Here is a 16,386-nt window from a genome sequence, read left to right on the forward strand (position 1 = left end):
AACATCTGCTAACCATGTGTATGTGACCAATAACATCTACTAACCATGTGTATGGGACCAATAACATCTACTAACCATGTGTATGTGACCATTACCATCTACTAACCATGTGAGAGGGGAGAGAGAGGAGCCAGAGCTGGAGGATTCACAGCCAGGGGAGAGAGAGGAGCCAGAGCTGGAGGATTCACAGGCAGGGGAGAGAGAGGAGCCAGAGCTGGAGGATTCACAGCCAGGGGAGAGAGAGGAGCCAGAGCTGGAGGATTCACAGCCAGGGGAGAGAGAGGAGTCAGAGCTGGAGGATTCACAGCCAGGGGAGAGAGAGGAGTCAGAGCTGGAGGATTCACAGCCAGGGGAGAGAGAGGAGTCAGAGCTGGAGGATTCACAGCCAGGGGAGAGAGAGGAGTCAGAGCTGGAGGATTCACAGCCAGGGGAGAGAGAGGAGTCAGAGCTGGAGGATTCACAGCCAGGGGAGAGAGAGGAGCCAGAGCTGGAGGATTCACAGCCAGGGGAGAGAGAGGAGCCAGAGCTGGAGGATTCACAGGCAGGGGAGAGAGAGGAGTCAGAGCTGGCTGATCCACAGCCAGGGGAGAGAGAGGAGTCAGAGCTGGAGGATTCACAGCCAGGGGAGAGAGAGGAGTCAGAGCTGGCTGATCCACAGCCAGGGGAGAGAGAGGAGCCAGAGCTGGAGGATTCACAGCCAGGGGAGAGAGAGGAGTCAGAGCTGGAGGATTCACAGCCAGGGGAGAGAGAGGAGTCAGAGCTGGAGGATTCACAGCCAGGGGAGAGAGAGGAGTCAGAGCTGGAGGATTCACAGCCAGGGGAGAGAGAGGAGTCAGAGCTGGAGGATTCACAGCCAGGGGAGAGAGAGGAGTCAGAGCTGGAGGATTCACAGCCAGGGGAGAGAGAGGAGTCAGAGCTGGAGGATTCACAGCCAGGGGAGAGAGAGGAGTCAGAGCTGGCTGATCCACAGCCAGGGGAGAGAGAGGAGTCAGAGCTGGAGGATTCACAGCCAGGGGAGAGAGAGGAGCCAGAGCTGGAGGATTCACAGGCAGGGGAGAGAGAGGAGCCAGAGCTGGAGGATTCACAGTGGATATTAAAGCTGGCTTTTTAAACTAACATCACCTGCCACCTGAACACGGTGAATCTCCAGCTCCAAGGGAAAGATAAAACTCCAGGCAAAATGCTGCATGTGGTCACAGCATTTCAAAATAAAACCACCACACTGTTCATACCTGACAGTTTGTTAATTTACCAACACACAGAGCAGCCAACCCAGTCATACTGCAACGTTTTAGCTATGATGCATTTGTGTGTTGGAAGAGTTTAAGTTGGGAGTTTGAGTCAAGATCCAAGGATATTATGGCGTACAAGGAGTTTTTCAACTTCAATGAGACCCCCTTTTATGTGCCAGTGTCATCTCTGACCCCCAGTCATCACAGCCCTCTGTCCTGACCGTGCTGGAATAGAGAGTGAGAAAGTATCATCTCTGACCCCCAGTCATCACAGCCCTCTGTCCTGACCGTGCTGGAATAGAGAGTGAGATAGTGTCATCTCTGACCCCCCCAGTCATCACAGCCCTCTGTCCTGACCGTGCTGGAATAGAGAGTGAGATAGTGTCATCTCTGACCCCCCCAGTCATCACAGCCCTCTGTCCAGACCATGCTGGAATAGAGAGTGAGATAGTGTCATCTCTGACCCCCCCCCCCCCCCCCAGTCATCATAGCCCTCTGTCCTGACCGTGCTGGAATAGACAGTGAGATAGTAGAGCTGCAGGCAAATTGCAAGGTGAACTAAGATCTTGTGTCAGACACAGAGTATCCACTTCTGAAGCAGTGTGTGCAAAAGGTGATATTTTTTGTCAGGACGTATTCATGTGAAGCAACTGTCACAACGTGGCCCGTTTGGGTGTATATCATTCCCCCCCTCTCTCCCAAAACAGGTTTTATTACCTCAGGTCATAAATACCATGTAGAAATGTTGGGTTTGACAGGTTAGAGGGGAAAGAAACCTCAGAGAACAAAGAGCTTCTCTTGCCAAAACTCCTAATCCCCAAAATTAGAGAATTAAACAATATTTCTATTTTTGGGAATGGTCTGTGGGTATTTAAAGAACAATCCTGTCGCAGTTGTTTTATTTTGTGACATCAACAGTAGAACAAGACAATGATATCTCTGGAAGGGTACATTCCCCAGTTATTCGTTTTCTACCTGAATGTTGGGTAAAATATATGATTGAATTTGAAACTATTTGTGAAAAGGTATAAAAGTTAACTAGTCAGTGGCCACACCCACGTGAGCCAAGACATCACATTAGGCGTCATGGAACGCCCTTTTCTCAGAAATGTATAAAACCCACTTCCTACAAAATGTACATTAAGTCAGAGAATGCCAGGACCGAGTTGAAATGACTACAACTCTATAAAACTAAAGAACAATTATTCACACTGCAGCTGTTTAAATACTTTAGTCTGGTAAACGCATCCGATCTAATAACACATTTGAACTTTTATCTGGACCTAGCGCCTCGTGAGTTTGGATTGTGTACTAAACGCGCAAACAAAAAGGAGGTATTTGGACATAAAATGATGGACTTTATCGAACAAATCAAACATTTATTATGGAACTGGGATTCCTGGGAGTGCATTCTGATGAAGATCATCAAAGGTAAGTGAATATTTATAATGCTATTTCTGACTTCTTGACTCCACAACATGGCGGATATCTGTATGGCTTGTTTTGGTCTCTGAGAGCTGTACTCAGATTATTGCATGGTGTGCTTTTTCCGTAAAGTAAAAAAAAATCTGAGAGCGGTTGCATTAAGGAGAAGTGGATCTAAAATTCTATGCATAACAGTTATTATGAGTGTTTCTGTAAATTGATGTGGCTCTCTGCAAAATCACCGGACGTTTTGAAACTACTGAACATAACGCGCAAATGTAAACTGAGATTTTTGGATATAAATATGATCTGTATCGAACAAAACACACATGTATTGTGTAATATGAAGACCTATGAGTGTCATCTGATGAAGATCATCAAAAGGTTAGTGATACATTTTCTATTTCTGCTTTTTGTGACTCCTCTCTTTGGCTGGAAAAATTACTGTGTTTTTCTGTGACTTGGTGCTGACCTAACCATCGTTTGGTGTGCTTTCGTCGTAAAGCCTTTTTGATATTGGACACTGTGGTGGGATTTACAAGTTTATCTTTAAAATGGTGTAAAATACTTGTATGTTTGAGGAATTTTAATTATCGGATTTCTGTTGTTTTGAATTTGGCGCCCTGCAGTTTCACTGGCTGTTGACGAGGTGGGACGCTACCATCCCACGTATCCTAGTGAGGTTAATGATAGTCAACGACACAAGACATCATTTTCAACAATGAACATTGTTTCTCTGTTTTTGTTTCACAGACTGACCAATGCACACCTGGATTGCATCACAAGGATAGCAACAACAGACTATACATTTAGAATGAATTCAGTCAAGAAGCAGAGGGGACATTTTCGTTCATTCAACTACTGAGGAAACCCTTAATATGGGTCAATTACATGTAGCCTATTTGATGTGTGTATGTATATATTTATGATGTGCTGTACATCAGATCAATTGCATGTGCTCTATTGCTCTGAATTTGCTATCAGTTGATAATTCATAATATGAGTGATGCATTGTTGTCTCTACCTTCTTGGCCTTTGTGCTTTTGTCGGTGCCCAATAATGTTTGTACCCTGTTTTATGCTGCCATGTTGTGTTGCTGCCATGTTGTGTTGTCGTGTGTTGCTGCCATGCTGTGTTGTCATGTGTTGCTACCATGCTGTGTTGTCATGTGTTGCTACCATGCTATGTTGTCATGTGTTTCTACCATGCTGTGTTGTCATGTGTTCCTACCATGCTGTGTTGTCGTGTGTTCCTACCATGCTGTGTTGTCGTGTGTTGCAACCATGCTGTGTTGTCGTGTGTTCCTACCATGCTGTGTTGTCGTGTGTTGCTGCCATGTTGTGTTGTCGTGTGTTGCTGCCATGCTGTGTTGTCATGTGTTGCTACCATGCTGTGTTGTCATGTGTTGCTACCATGCTATGTTGTCATGTGTTGCTACCATGCTGTGTTGTCATGTGTTCCTACCATGCTGTGTTGTCGTGTGTTCCTACCATGCTGTGTTGTCGTGTGTTGCTGCCATGTTGTGTTGTTGTGTGTTGCTGCCATGCTGTGTTGTCATGTGTTGCTGCCATGCTGTGTTGTCATGTGTTGCTGCCATGCTGTGTTGTCATGTGTTGCTGCCATGCTGTGTTGTCATGTGTTGCTGCCATGCTGTGTTGTTGTCTTTAGGTCTCTCGTTATATAGTGTTGTCTCTCTTGTTGTGATGTGTGTTTAGTCCTATATTTTTTATTTTATTTATTTTTACTCCAAGTCCCAGCCCCCGCAGGAGGCCTTGTTCTTTATTTAACGAGTCAAGTCAGTTAAGGTTAAATAAAAAATACAATTGTATCAACCAAAAGTACACCTTGCAAAAAAATTGTGAGTAATACTGTCATAGTGCCCTCCACACACCACTCCAACAAAGAAGTAATGTGACCTAACCATGTAGAAACTAAGGAAGGGAAAGACGGATGGAGAACGTACAGGCAGACGGGGGAGTTGTCTATTGTGACACTCTACTGTACATGCCGACTGGTTCACCTTGATTTAACAACAGGTATTCAACTGCCTATGAGCCCTGGACAAAAATCATAATTTCAGACACGGAGTGGACTCATTCAGGAAGAGGCATTGTGAATGTAATAAACTAGTTAAACTATATACAGTGGGGAGAACAAGTATTTGATACACTGCCGATTTTGCAGGTTATCAAATACTTGTTCTCCCCACTGTATATATGACTAGAGGAACTAACTCTAAACATGCCATAGTGAGTAAACCGTTTATTTTCTGGTTACAAAGGTTGTGAAATAAACACGCAACTCCTACTACTGAAGTTTAGAGGTTGCACCTTGACTACCTCTCCTCTGGCACCTTATTCACAACATAGTGCACTATTTTTGAACAGGGACCAAAGAGGTGTAAACTTCAGTCGAACACGTCAAGAGTAAGTTACTTCCTGCCAAGGACGCGTGTTGCATGATATGAACTTTAAATTGACACGTGTTTCCACTAGCTGAGCAGACACTTGCTTTTTGTATTCGGCCCCCCGCAACAATTCACATTCATGTTGGTATTCTTCAATATAGATGTTTTGTGTGTTTTAAAATCGTGTAAACAAATAGTCACAACAACAAAACGCATGTGAAACAAAAGCAGATAACTACCGCGTTCTTGATTGGTAGTACAAGCTGAAGTTGTTCGCAGGTAGGTGTTTTTTGATCGAACTTCACTAATTCACAATATAAACATTGGAGTATTTACTTCGTCCTCATCTCACGTAGTTTACTTTACCAAATCACTCCATTCAATTGGCCTGACAGACTAAAACCAAATCCGCGGATTGGAACGGCACCGACAGAGCCCCGGTTGAGCCCCAGCCTGCAGAACCAAAGTTTCACAACACTGATGCGCGAATGTCCAATAAGCCAATGAACTAAGATCCAATACGTTCGCACAGTTAGACACAATATTTGTAAACTAACTCCATGGTAGCTAGTGTGCCCTATTCTACCAAGTCAAACTAGCAAGTTAGCTGGCTAACATGAGCTGCAACGTGTAGCCGCTACCGTTAGCCCACATGCTAACCAAACCCATTAAAAGGCTATACTGTAAAGCGGACATAATGTGCAAGGTTGGTCGCACCCCAATTCATTATGCAACCATAAACCGTTAGAAGACATTAGTTGAGAAAAGCTGTTAAACTTGGAACAGTTTAAGGGACCGAATAACGAAAAATCCTAGCTAATCATTTTTGCTAGCTAGCTTTGTTTTATTACATGAAATAAAACTAACTAGCGGTTAGCTACATTGCATTGGCGCAACGGATAACTAGCCAATTCACCAGCTATATATATATATATATATATATATATATTGGGTCGTAAAATAGCGGTAAGCTAGTGAATAATAGTTTATATGCAGAATTTAAAAAAAGGTATTTGACAAGCTAGCTAACACTAAAAACAAGTTTAGTTGATACACAGCTAGCTAAAACATTGGTGGTTGGCTAGCAGGGAGGCTGCTTTGCTAACAGCGGCTAGTAGCCGATTGTTCGGTGCAGCAACTTTCCTAAAGCAAATCTCCTGCATAACGGCCTCTATTGGTTGACTTATTTAAAAAAAACATGTAGAGTACATAAGTTTATGCTTCACTTCTGATCACACTTGATTGCGACCGATTAATCGTTTATTGAAAAATGGTTTCATGAAGCTAGTTAGAGAATTACTCACCTCACTTCCGCAAATCGTTTGCTGCACACCGTGTGTGTGTGCTGCAGAGTTCCACGACTGGCGGCGCTCATCAAAATGCAACACTACATTTTTGCTGTTGCAGGGAGAACAGTAGGTAGGTCTACGGGCCAAACAACGGCTAGTGCCAAAAAAAAGTGTGTGGCCCGGTGCCCCAGATGCCATCTCACATCTGAGCCAAAGATCGGATCTATCATAGTAAAATGTTGTTGCCACATGCACATTTGATAATCTTATATTTTTTTTTATGACACTTTCTTATAACCTAGAAATAAAGGGTCCCTTATAATGAAATTAGTAGTTCAGAATCTTATTTGATGAGATGCTCTTATTAGTTGCTAAACATGACATGTAATGATAGACAACCAAGTTTTGGTCCACAATTGAATGAAACATTTCCATACAAAATGTACTTTGATCATAACACCACCAACCCCTCCCCCCTCTGGAGACTGAAAAGAGCTGACTGGTTGCTTCTCTACCTGGTTTTTCAACTGCTTGGCCTCCGACCGCAAGGCACTACAGAGGGTAGTGAGTACGGCCCAGTACATCACTGGAGCCAAGCTTCCTGCCATCCAGGACCTCTATACCAGGCGGTGTCAGAGGAAGGCCCTAAAAATTGAGAGACTTCTGCCACCTGAGTCATAGACTGTTCTCTATGCTACCGCACAGCAAGAGGAAACAGAGCACCAAGTCGGGGTCCAAAAAGCTTCCCAAAAGCTCTTACAAACAAAACCATGAGACTCCTGAACATCTAATCAAATGGCTACCCAGACGAGTTGCATTGTCCCCCTCCCTCTTTTACACTGCTGCTACTCACAATTGATCTATGCAGTCACTAACTCTAACTACATGCACATATTACCTCAATTACCGCACACTGACTCTGTACCATAACACCCTGTATATAGCCTCCACATTGATTCTGTACTGGTACACCCTGTATATAGCCTCCACATTGACTCTGTACCGTAACCCCCTGTATATAGCCTCCACATCGACTCTGTACCGTAATACCCTGTATATAGCCTCCACATTGACTCTGTACTGTAACACCCTGTATATAGCCTCCACATTATACCGTAACACCCTGTATATAGCCTCCACATTGACTCTGTCCCGTAATACCCTGTATATAGCCTCCACATTGACTCTGTACCGTAACACCCTGTATATAGCCTCCACATTATACCGTAACACCCTGTATATAGCCTCCACATTGACTCTGTCCTGTAATACTCTGAATATAGCCTCCACATTGACTCTGTACCGTAATACCCTGTATATAGCCTCCACATTGACTCTGTACCGTAATACCCTGTATATAGTCTTCACATTGACTCTGTACCGTAATACCCTGTATATAGCCTCCACATTGACTCTGTACCGTAATACCCTGTATATAGCCTCGCTGTTTTTTTACTACTGCTCTTAAGTAAAATTATTTATTTTTTAATGTAAGAAAAATAAGTGTTAAGGACTTGTCAGTAACTATTTCACTGCAAGGTCTACACCCGTTGTAATCGGCACGTGGGACAAATAAAATTTGATAGGTAAATAAACAAGTGTAGAGAAATCATGTTTGGGACAGAACAGTTACACTATTCAACTGTTCCCTTTCATCATCAGGGTTTATTAGAATCATATCAGCCAATCAGAACAGACGTGTTCATGATATGCATTATGCCCTATAGTTCACATACCTACAGCATTATCTAGATTGCTTCTTCAGCCTTCGGGGACCACATACCAAAAGCAACATACCCTTATACACATATTAATGTCTTCCACTGACACAACTGATTGTTATGTAATTCTGTACATTTCAGATAGCCACAGAAGTTTGTGATTCATTGAGTACATATTATGCAACGAGTGAGCAATTTTACATGCAATTTAATATGATAATGTGGCCAGCAAGTTTTTCAATGATTAGCGTGTCAGGGATGGGGTCAATTCCATTTAAATTCCGTTCCACATTTTTTCTCACAGAGAAGCATTGAGGAAAATCAGAATTGCAATTTCAGTTGACTTCCTAAATGGAAATGGGATTGACCCCAACCCTGGCTTGATTGAGTGACTGGGGTCCCCTCTAAAGCATGCATTGTGAACTGCATTGTGCCTGACACATATTTTATGCAAAAAGGCTATTAACATCAAATGCCTCCACACTATTTCCCATGGGCAATGGCCCAAAGTCGTGCACTATGTAGGGAATAGGGTTCCATGGGGCGCTGGCCCAAAGTAGTGCACTATATAGGGAACAGGGTTCCAAGGGGCGCTGGCCCCAAGTAGTGCACTATATAGGGAATAGGGTTCCAAGGGGCGCTGGCCCCAAGTAGTGCACTATGTAGGGAATAGGGTTCCATGGGGCGCTGGCCCAAAGTAGTGCACTATGTAGGGAATAGGGTTCCATGGGGCGCTGGCCCAAAGTAGTGCACTATGTAGGGAATAGGGTTCCATGGGGCGCTGGCCCAAAGTAGTGCACTATGTTGGGAATAGGATACAATAGTAAATCAGCCCCCTGGTCTGGCCAATGGGGGTGGGGATAAATAACAAGGAAGTGCTGGGACTCCGGACTCACGTTAGTTCTTCTAACCCTGACGCACTGGTACATTTAAAAACCCATCATCTTAACCCATCTACAGAGCAAAACATACCAGTCCTTCTTGAGACGATATCGTTTAGTTATTTAGTATATCCCTTCTTGATCATCTCTTTTAAGATCCTTCTTCTTCGCTTTAAGGAACATGTAAGAGCTAGCACTTCTCTAACCATTCACTTCTAGAACAGGTAAGATAACTTTTTAATATCTATAGTAAAGATGCGTTGTGATTTTTCTAGCTTTTCCCATTTGCACCAAACAAGACATCTTAAGAGAGTGACATCGGCTCAATTTTTGGTCAAGAGAAAACAAAATAATGAACAGAAGCAGAAACAATCCTTTTAGCTGGACACAAAACGGTTAAATGCTTAGTTCTGGAAACGACCGGACACCTTTTCCATGCATTATTTTACAGTGCTAATAGAAATTAGATATTTACACATCTATGTACAAACATGACTGTCATATCATTTTTCAGACAAGTTTATTCCTTCTGTCCAATATTCAAGAAGAGACGTCATGTTGTGGAGGTCAAGGTTAAAGGGGTCGTTTGATCGAATGCTTTTGAAATAAAAAAAAGTAAAAAGGCTTTAGTTGTTGGGGGGGGGGGGGGGGGGGGGGGGGGGGGTGTCCTCGGGGCTGGCGTTGGGGGGGGGGTGTCCTCGGGGCTGGCGTTGAGGGGGGTGTCCTCGGGGCTGGTGTTGGGGGGGGGGGGGGGGGGTCCTCAGGGCTGGTGTTGGGGGGGGGGGGGGGCGTTGGTAACTAGGTAGTGTTAAACGGAGCGTGTCTCCACCTCCATCTTCTCCTCGGACTGCAAGGACGCCTCCGGTTCGGGGTGAGAGACGTTGGGCCGGACCGTGACGACCGGACTCCCTCCGTGCATGGAGTGGAGAAAGTTCCAGGTCTCCTCCGAGATCTGCCCAGAGTCAGCCCCTAGAGAGGCAGCACAGAAACATGGGTTATACAAACTCAACCTGCCTCGTAATAATAACCTGCCCAGAGTCAGTTCTTGTAGACACAGACATGTTTAACCTGAAGTCATTATAACAGTCCTAATAACCTGCCCAGAGTCAGTTCTTGTAGAGACAGACACATTTAACCTGAAGTCATTATAACAGTCCTAATAACCTGCCCAGAGTCAGTTCCTGTAGACACACAGACACGTTTAACCTGAAGTCATTATAACAGTCCTAATAACCTGCCCAGAGTCAGTTCTTGTAGAGACAGACACGTTTAACCTAAAGTCATTATAATAACAGTCATAATAATCTCCCCAGAATCCAAAAGCAGTTAAGACTCACCCTGAGGGCATAATCATTATCATCTAGTCCTGGCAGGACAACACAGCAAGGTAGGTTGTGCTCAATTCCATTTCTAATTCAGAGAGTTAATTGACAGTGTCAGGCTCTTACCTTGTTTGAGTGTTAGATGACCGTTCTTGTTGATTGCTATCTTAGAGTTATCGATTGGTCCTGGTGGATCTTCCAGAGAGGAGGGCAAAGCAGGTATTACGCATACTACATTCCATTTAATATAAAGACCACCAGAGGAAGACAGACCACTACAGTGTAGTGGAACAACCACCACCAGAGGAAGACAGACCACTACAGTGTAGTGGAACAACCACCACCAGAGGAAGACAGACCACTACAGTGTAGTGGAACAACCACCACCAGAGGAAGACAGACCACTACAGTGTAGTGGAACAACCACCACCAGAGGAAGACAGACCACTACAGTGTAGTGGAACAACCACCACCAGAGGAAGACAGACCACTACAGTGTAGTGGAACAACCACCACCAGAGGAAGACAGACCACTACAGTGTAGTGGAACAACCACCACCAGAGGAAGACAGACCACTACAGTGTAGTGGTACAACCACCACCAGAGGAAGACAGACCACTACAGTGTAGTGGAACAACCACCAGAGGAAGACAGACCACTACAGTGTAGTGGAACAACCACCACCAGAGGAAGACAGACCACTACAGTGTAGTGGTACAACCACCACCAGAGGAAGACAGACCACTACAGTGTAGTGGTACAACCACCACCAGAGGAAGACAGACCACTACAGTGTAGTGGTACAACCACCACCAGAGGAAGACAGACCACTACAGTGTAGTGGTACAACCACCACCAGAGGAAGACAGACCACTACAGTGTAGTGGAACAACCACCACCAGAGGAAGACAGACCACTACAGTGTAGTGGAACAACCACCACCAGAGGAAGACAGACCACTACAGTGTAGTGGAACAACCACCACCAGAGGAAGACAGACCACTACAGTGTAGTGGAACAACCACCACCAGAGGAAGACAGACCACTACAGTGTAGTGGAACAACCACCACCAGAGGAAGACAGACCACTACAGTGTAGTGGAACAACCACCACCAGAGGAAGACAGACCACTACAGTGTAGTGGAACAACCACCACCAGAGGAAGACAGACCACTACAGTGTAGTGGAACAACCACCACCAGAGGAAGACAGACCACTACAGTGTAGTGGAACAACCACCACCAGAGGAAGACAGACCACTACAGTGTAGTGGAACAACCACCACCAGAGGAAGACAGACCACTACAGTGTAGTGGAACAACCACCACCAGAGGAAGACAGACCACTACAGTGTAGTGGAACAACCACCACCAGAGGAAGACAGACCCCTACAGTGTAGTGGAACAACCACCACCAGAGGAAGACAGATCCCTACAGTGTAGTGAAGTGAAACATTTACAACTAGTCCTGAGGTCACAGCTAGAGCGCAGGGACTCCCAGTGCTTTAGCCACTCACCATTGTCCTTTGCCTTAACGAAGCCCTCCCACTCTCTGAACCAGCCACTCACCATTGTCCTTTCCCTTGACGAAGCCCTCCCACTCTCTGAACCAGCCACTCACCATTGTCCTTTCCCTTAACGAAGCCCTCCCACTCTCTGAACCAGCCACTCACCATTGTCCTTTCCCTTAACGAAGCCCTCCCACTCTCTGAACCAGCCACTCACCATTGTCCTTTCCCTTAACGAAGCCCTCCCACTCTCTGAACCACTGCATGCTGATGCAGTATATGACCACTGGAGATTCTTCCTCCTGAAACGCCTTGTTCAGCTGGGGGGGGGGGGGGGGGGGGGGGAAGAGGGATGGAGGGAGAGGGCGATGGGGAGAGAAGAGGGATGGAGGGAGAGGGCGATGGGGAGAAAAGAGGGATGGAGGGAGAGATGTAGAGGAAGAAAGAAGATTGAAAGATCATAATTTCACTTAGTTTACCAACATGAATTTATCTACCGCTCTCTTCTATTCCTCCCTGAGACATCTCTTCCCTCTCCCTCCCTCCCCCCTTTCTCCCTCCCTGCCATCCTGTCTGTGTGCAGTCAGTGGCCGTGTCTCAATAGCGATATGCTTTATAGATAGGTGTAGACGAACAGTGAAATGTTAACTTACGAGTCCTTTTCCAACAATGCAAAGGCAAGATTATTTTTTTTTTTTAAATAACATGGCTACCGTAAAAATGTAATTGAGTCTCAAAATAGCCAACTTTCCCTTTTCATTGCTGGCACACATTTCAAATAAACATTAGGTCTAAATGAATTGTTTAAGAAGTTTAATGTGTTACATTAAATAACTCAGTAATGACAAAAAAAAATGGCGGCAAAATTAAACAACTGTCAAATGCACAGTCAGGAGAATAATCATTCTGTTGAACATCATTTAAAAAATAAATTGTAGAGGAATAGTTAAGTCAACAGAAACATGACCGTGTGTAAATGATAAATGTAGAAAATGAAGAAATTGTTTCAAATGCAAATTAGCAAAAGCTGTGTGCATTAAAACCCCCCCAAGGTCGATGTCCGTGCCCCTTAGCATTAAAACCCCCCTAATGTCGATGTCCGTGCCCCTTAGCATTAAAACCCCCCTAAGGTCGATGTCCGTGCCCCTTAGCATTAAAACCCCCCTAAAGTCGATGTCCGTGCCCCTGAGGAAATCTAATTTGCATTAAAAGAAAATTTGTTGCATTGCACACCGCTGATGTCACACTTCGGCATCTGGGGTGAAAGGTGAGACTTTCACCAACACTACCAGTCAAAAGTTTGGACACACCTACTCATTCCAGGGTTTTTCTTTATTTTTACTATTTTCTAGAAATCAAGATATCAAAACTATGAACACATGGAATAATGTAGTAACCAAAACAAGTGTTAAAAGAAATAACCACCCCTTTTCCTTGACAGGTGTACCTTGTTAAAGTTAATTTCCGTTATTTCTTTCTTTAATGCATTTGAGCCAATCAGTTGTGTTGTGACAAGGTAGGGGTGGTATACAGAATATCGCCCTATTTGGTCAAATACCAAGTCCATATTATGGGAAGAACAGCTCAAATAAGCAAAGAGAAACAACAGTCCATCATTACTTTAAGACATGAAGGTCAGTCAATACGGAAAACTTCAAGAACTTTGAACGTTTCTTCAAATGCAGTCGCAAAAACCATCAAGCTCTATGATGAAACTGGCTCTCATGAGGACCGCCACAGGAAAGGAAGACTCAAGAGTTCCCTCTGCTGCAGAGGACAAGTTCATTAGAGATACCAGCCTCAGAAATCCCAGCCCAAATAAATGCTTCACAGAGTTCAAGTAACAGACATCTCAACATCAGCTGTTCAGAGGAGACTGTGTGAATCAGGCCTTCATGGTCAAATTGCTGCAAAGAAACCACTACTAAAGGATAAGTAATAATAAGAAGAGACTTGCTTGGGCCAAGAAACACGAGGAATTGGAAACATGTCCTTTGGTCTGATGAGTCCAAATATGAGATTTTTGGTTCCAACCACTGTAGAGTAGGTGAACGGATGATCTTTGCATGTGTGGTTCCCACCATGAAGCATGGAGGAGGTGTGATGGTGCTTTGCTGGTGACACTGATATATTTAGAATTCAAGGCACACTTAACCAGCATGGCTACCACAGCATTCTGCAGCAATACACCATCCCATCTGGTTTGTGCTTAGTGGGACTATCATCTGTTTTTCAACAAGACAATGACCCAACACACCTCCAGGCTGTGTAAGGGCTATTTGACCAAGAAGGAGAGTGATGGAGTGCTGCATCAGATGACCTGGCCTCCACAATCATCCGACCTTTTACCCAATTTAGATGGTTTGGGATGAGTTGAACAGCAGAGTGAAGGAAAAGCAGCCGACAAGTGCTCAGCATATGTGGGAACTCCTTCAAGACGGTTGAAAAATGATTCTAAATGTGTTATTTCATAGTTTTAATGTTCTACAATGTAGAAAATAGTTTAAAAAAAAAAAACTTGAGGGAGTAGGTGTGTCCAAATGTGTGACTGGTTCTGTACATGTCGGTTGTTTTGTTGTAGGACACCCACAAGACTCATCTGAAGGTCCCCCGGGACCAGTTGAAAGATTGTATGGAAGTATACACTACATGGAGGGGCGGCAGGTAGCCTAGTGGTTAGAGCGTTGGGCCAGTAACCGAAACGTAGCGAGATCGAATCCCCAAGCAGACAAGGTAAAAATCTGTTGTTCTGCCCCTGAACAAGGCAGTTAACCCACTGTTCCTAGGCAGTCATTGAAAATAAGAATTTGTTCTTAACTTAATAAAAATAATTACAATGAATGGAGACTGTTTAGTGCCAAAAATAAGGTTAAATATATAAATAACGGGTTTTATATATATATTAAATAAATAAATAACCCTTTATTTAACCAGGTATTTATATATATAACCCTAACCCTTTATTTAACCAGGTATTTATATATATAACCCTAACCCTTTATTTAACCAGGTATTTATATATATAACCCTAACCCTTTATTTAACCAGGTATTTATATATATAACCCTTTATTTAACCAGGTATTTATATATATAACCCTTTATTTAACCAGGTATTTATATATATAACCCTTTATTTAACCAGGTATTTATATATATAACCCTTTATTTAACCAGGTATTTATATATATAACCCTTTATTTAACCAGGTATTTATATATATAACCCTTTATTTAACCAGGTATTTATATATATAACCCTTTATTTAACCAGGTATTTATATATACAACCCTTTATTTAACCAGGTATTTATATATACAACCCTAACCCTTTATTTAACCAGGTAGGCTAGTTGAGAACAAGTTCTCATTTACAACTGTGACCTGGCCAAGATAAAGCAATTCGTCACATAACACCGAGTTACACATGGAATAAACACATGGAATAAACAAACATACAATCAATAATAGAGTAGAAAAATCTATATATAGCATGTGCAAATGAGGGAGGATAGGAGAGGTAAGGCAATAAATAGGCCATGGTGTCAATGTAATTACAATATAACAATTAAAACACGAATGGTAGGATGTGCAGAAAATGCATGTGCAAGTTGAGATACTGGGGTGGAAAGGAGCAAGATAAATAAATAAATACTGTATGGGGATGAGATAGGTAGTTGGATGGGCATGTGCAGTGATCTGTGAGCTGCTCTGACAGCTGGTGCTTAAAGCTAGTGAGGGAGGTAAGAGTCTCCAGCGTCAGAGATTTTTGCAGTTCGTTCCAGTTATTGGCAGCAGAGAACTGGAAGGAGAGGCGGCCAAAGAAAGAATTGGCTTTGGGGGTGACCAGTGAGATATACCTGCTGGAGCGCGTGCTACGGGTGGGTGCTGCTATGGTGACCAGTGAGCTGAGATAAGGCGGGGCTTTACCTAGCAAAGACTTGTAGATGGCCTGGAGCCAGTGGGTTTGGCGACGAATATGACGCGAGGGCCAGCCAATGAGATCATACAGGTCACAGTGGTGGGTGGTATATGGGGCTTTGGTGACAAAACAGATGGCACTGTGATATACTACATCCAGTTTTCTGAGTAGAGTGTTGGAGGCTATTTTGTAAATGTCATTGCCGAAGTCGAGGATCGGTAGGATGGTCAGTTTTACGAGGGTATGTTTGGCAGCATGAGTGAATGAGGCTTTGTTGCGAAATAGGAAGCCAATTCTAGATTTAATTTTGGATTGGAAGGAGAGTTTAGTCTAACCAGACACCTAGGTTTTTGTAGTTGTCCACATATTATAAGTCAGAACTGTCCAGAGTAGTGATGCTGGACGGGCAGACAGCGATCGGTTGAAGAGCATGCATTTAGTTTTACTTGCATTTAAGAGCAGTTGGAGGCCACAGAAGGAGTGTTGTATGGCATTGAAGCTTGTCTGGAGGTTTGTTAACACAGCGTCCAAGGAAGGGCCAGAGGTATACAGAATGGTGTCGTCTGGGTAGAGGTGGATCAAAGAATCACCAGCAACGAGAGCGACATCATTGATGTATACTGAGAAGAGAGTCGGCCTGAGAATTGAACCCTGTGGCACCCCCATAGAGACTGCCAGAG

At 43.9% G+C, this 16,386-nt stretch overlaps 2 protein-coding genes across 3 annotated transcripts in view; both read right to left on the reverse strand.

Annotated features, from left to right (window-relative positions):
• The window catches only part of LOC109882900 (ZZ-type zinc finger-containing protein 3), an 84,279-nt gene extending 77,016 nt beyond the window's left edge, over positions 1–7,263 (reverse strand). The window contains exon 1 of one of the 2 annotated variants that reach the window (XM_031810179.1): positions 6,369–7,263. In XM_031810179.1, coding sequence (XP_031666039.1) covers positions 6,369–6,439 — 71 coding nt within the window. In that variant the 5' untranslated portion in view covers positions 6,440–7,263. Of the gene's footprint in view, positions 1–106; positions 134–6,368 lie in introns of those variants that run through there. The other variant, XM_031810180.1, reaches the window with a different exon arrangement.
• A 2,471-nt stretch (positions 7,264–9,734) lies between these two features.
• usp33 (ubiquitin specific peptidase 33) overlaps positions 9,735–16,386 on the reverse strand; it is a 66,240-nt gene continuing 59,588 nt past the window's right edge. The window contains exons 21-23 of the mRNA XM_031810434.1: positions 12,004–12,106; positions 10,404–10,472; positions 9,735–9,924 (exon numbers count right to left, since the gene is read on the reverse strand). Coding sequence (XP_031666294.1) covers positions 9,764–9,924; positions 10,404–10,472; positions 12,004–12,106 — 333 coding nt within the window. The 3' untranslated portion in view covers positions 9,735–9,763. The remainder of the gene's footprint in view (positions 9,925–10,403; positions 10,473–12,003; positions 12,107–16,386) is intronic.

Source organism: Oncorhynchus kisutch, linkage group LG30, assembly GCF_002021735.2.
Source record: "Oncorhynchus kisutch isolate 150728-3 linkage group LG30, Okis_V2, whole genome shotgun sequence".
Classification (NCBI taxonomy): domain Eukaryota; kingdom Metazoa; phylum Chordata; class Actinopteri; order Salmoniformes; family Salmonidae; genus Oncorhynchus; species Oncorhynchus kisutch.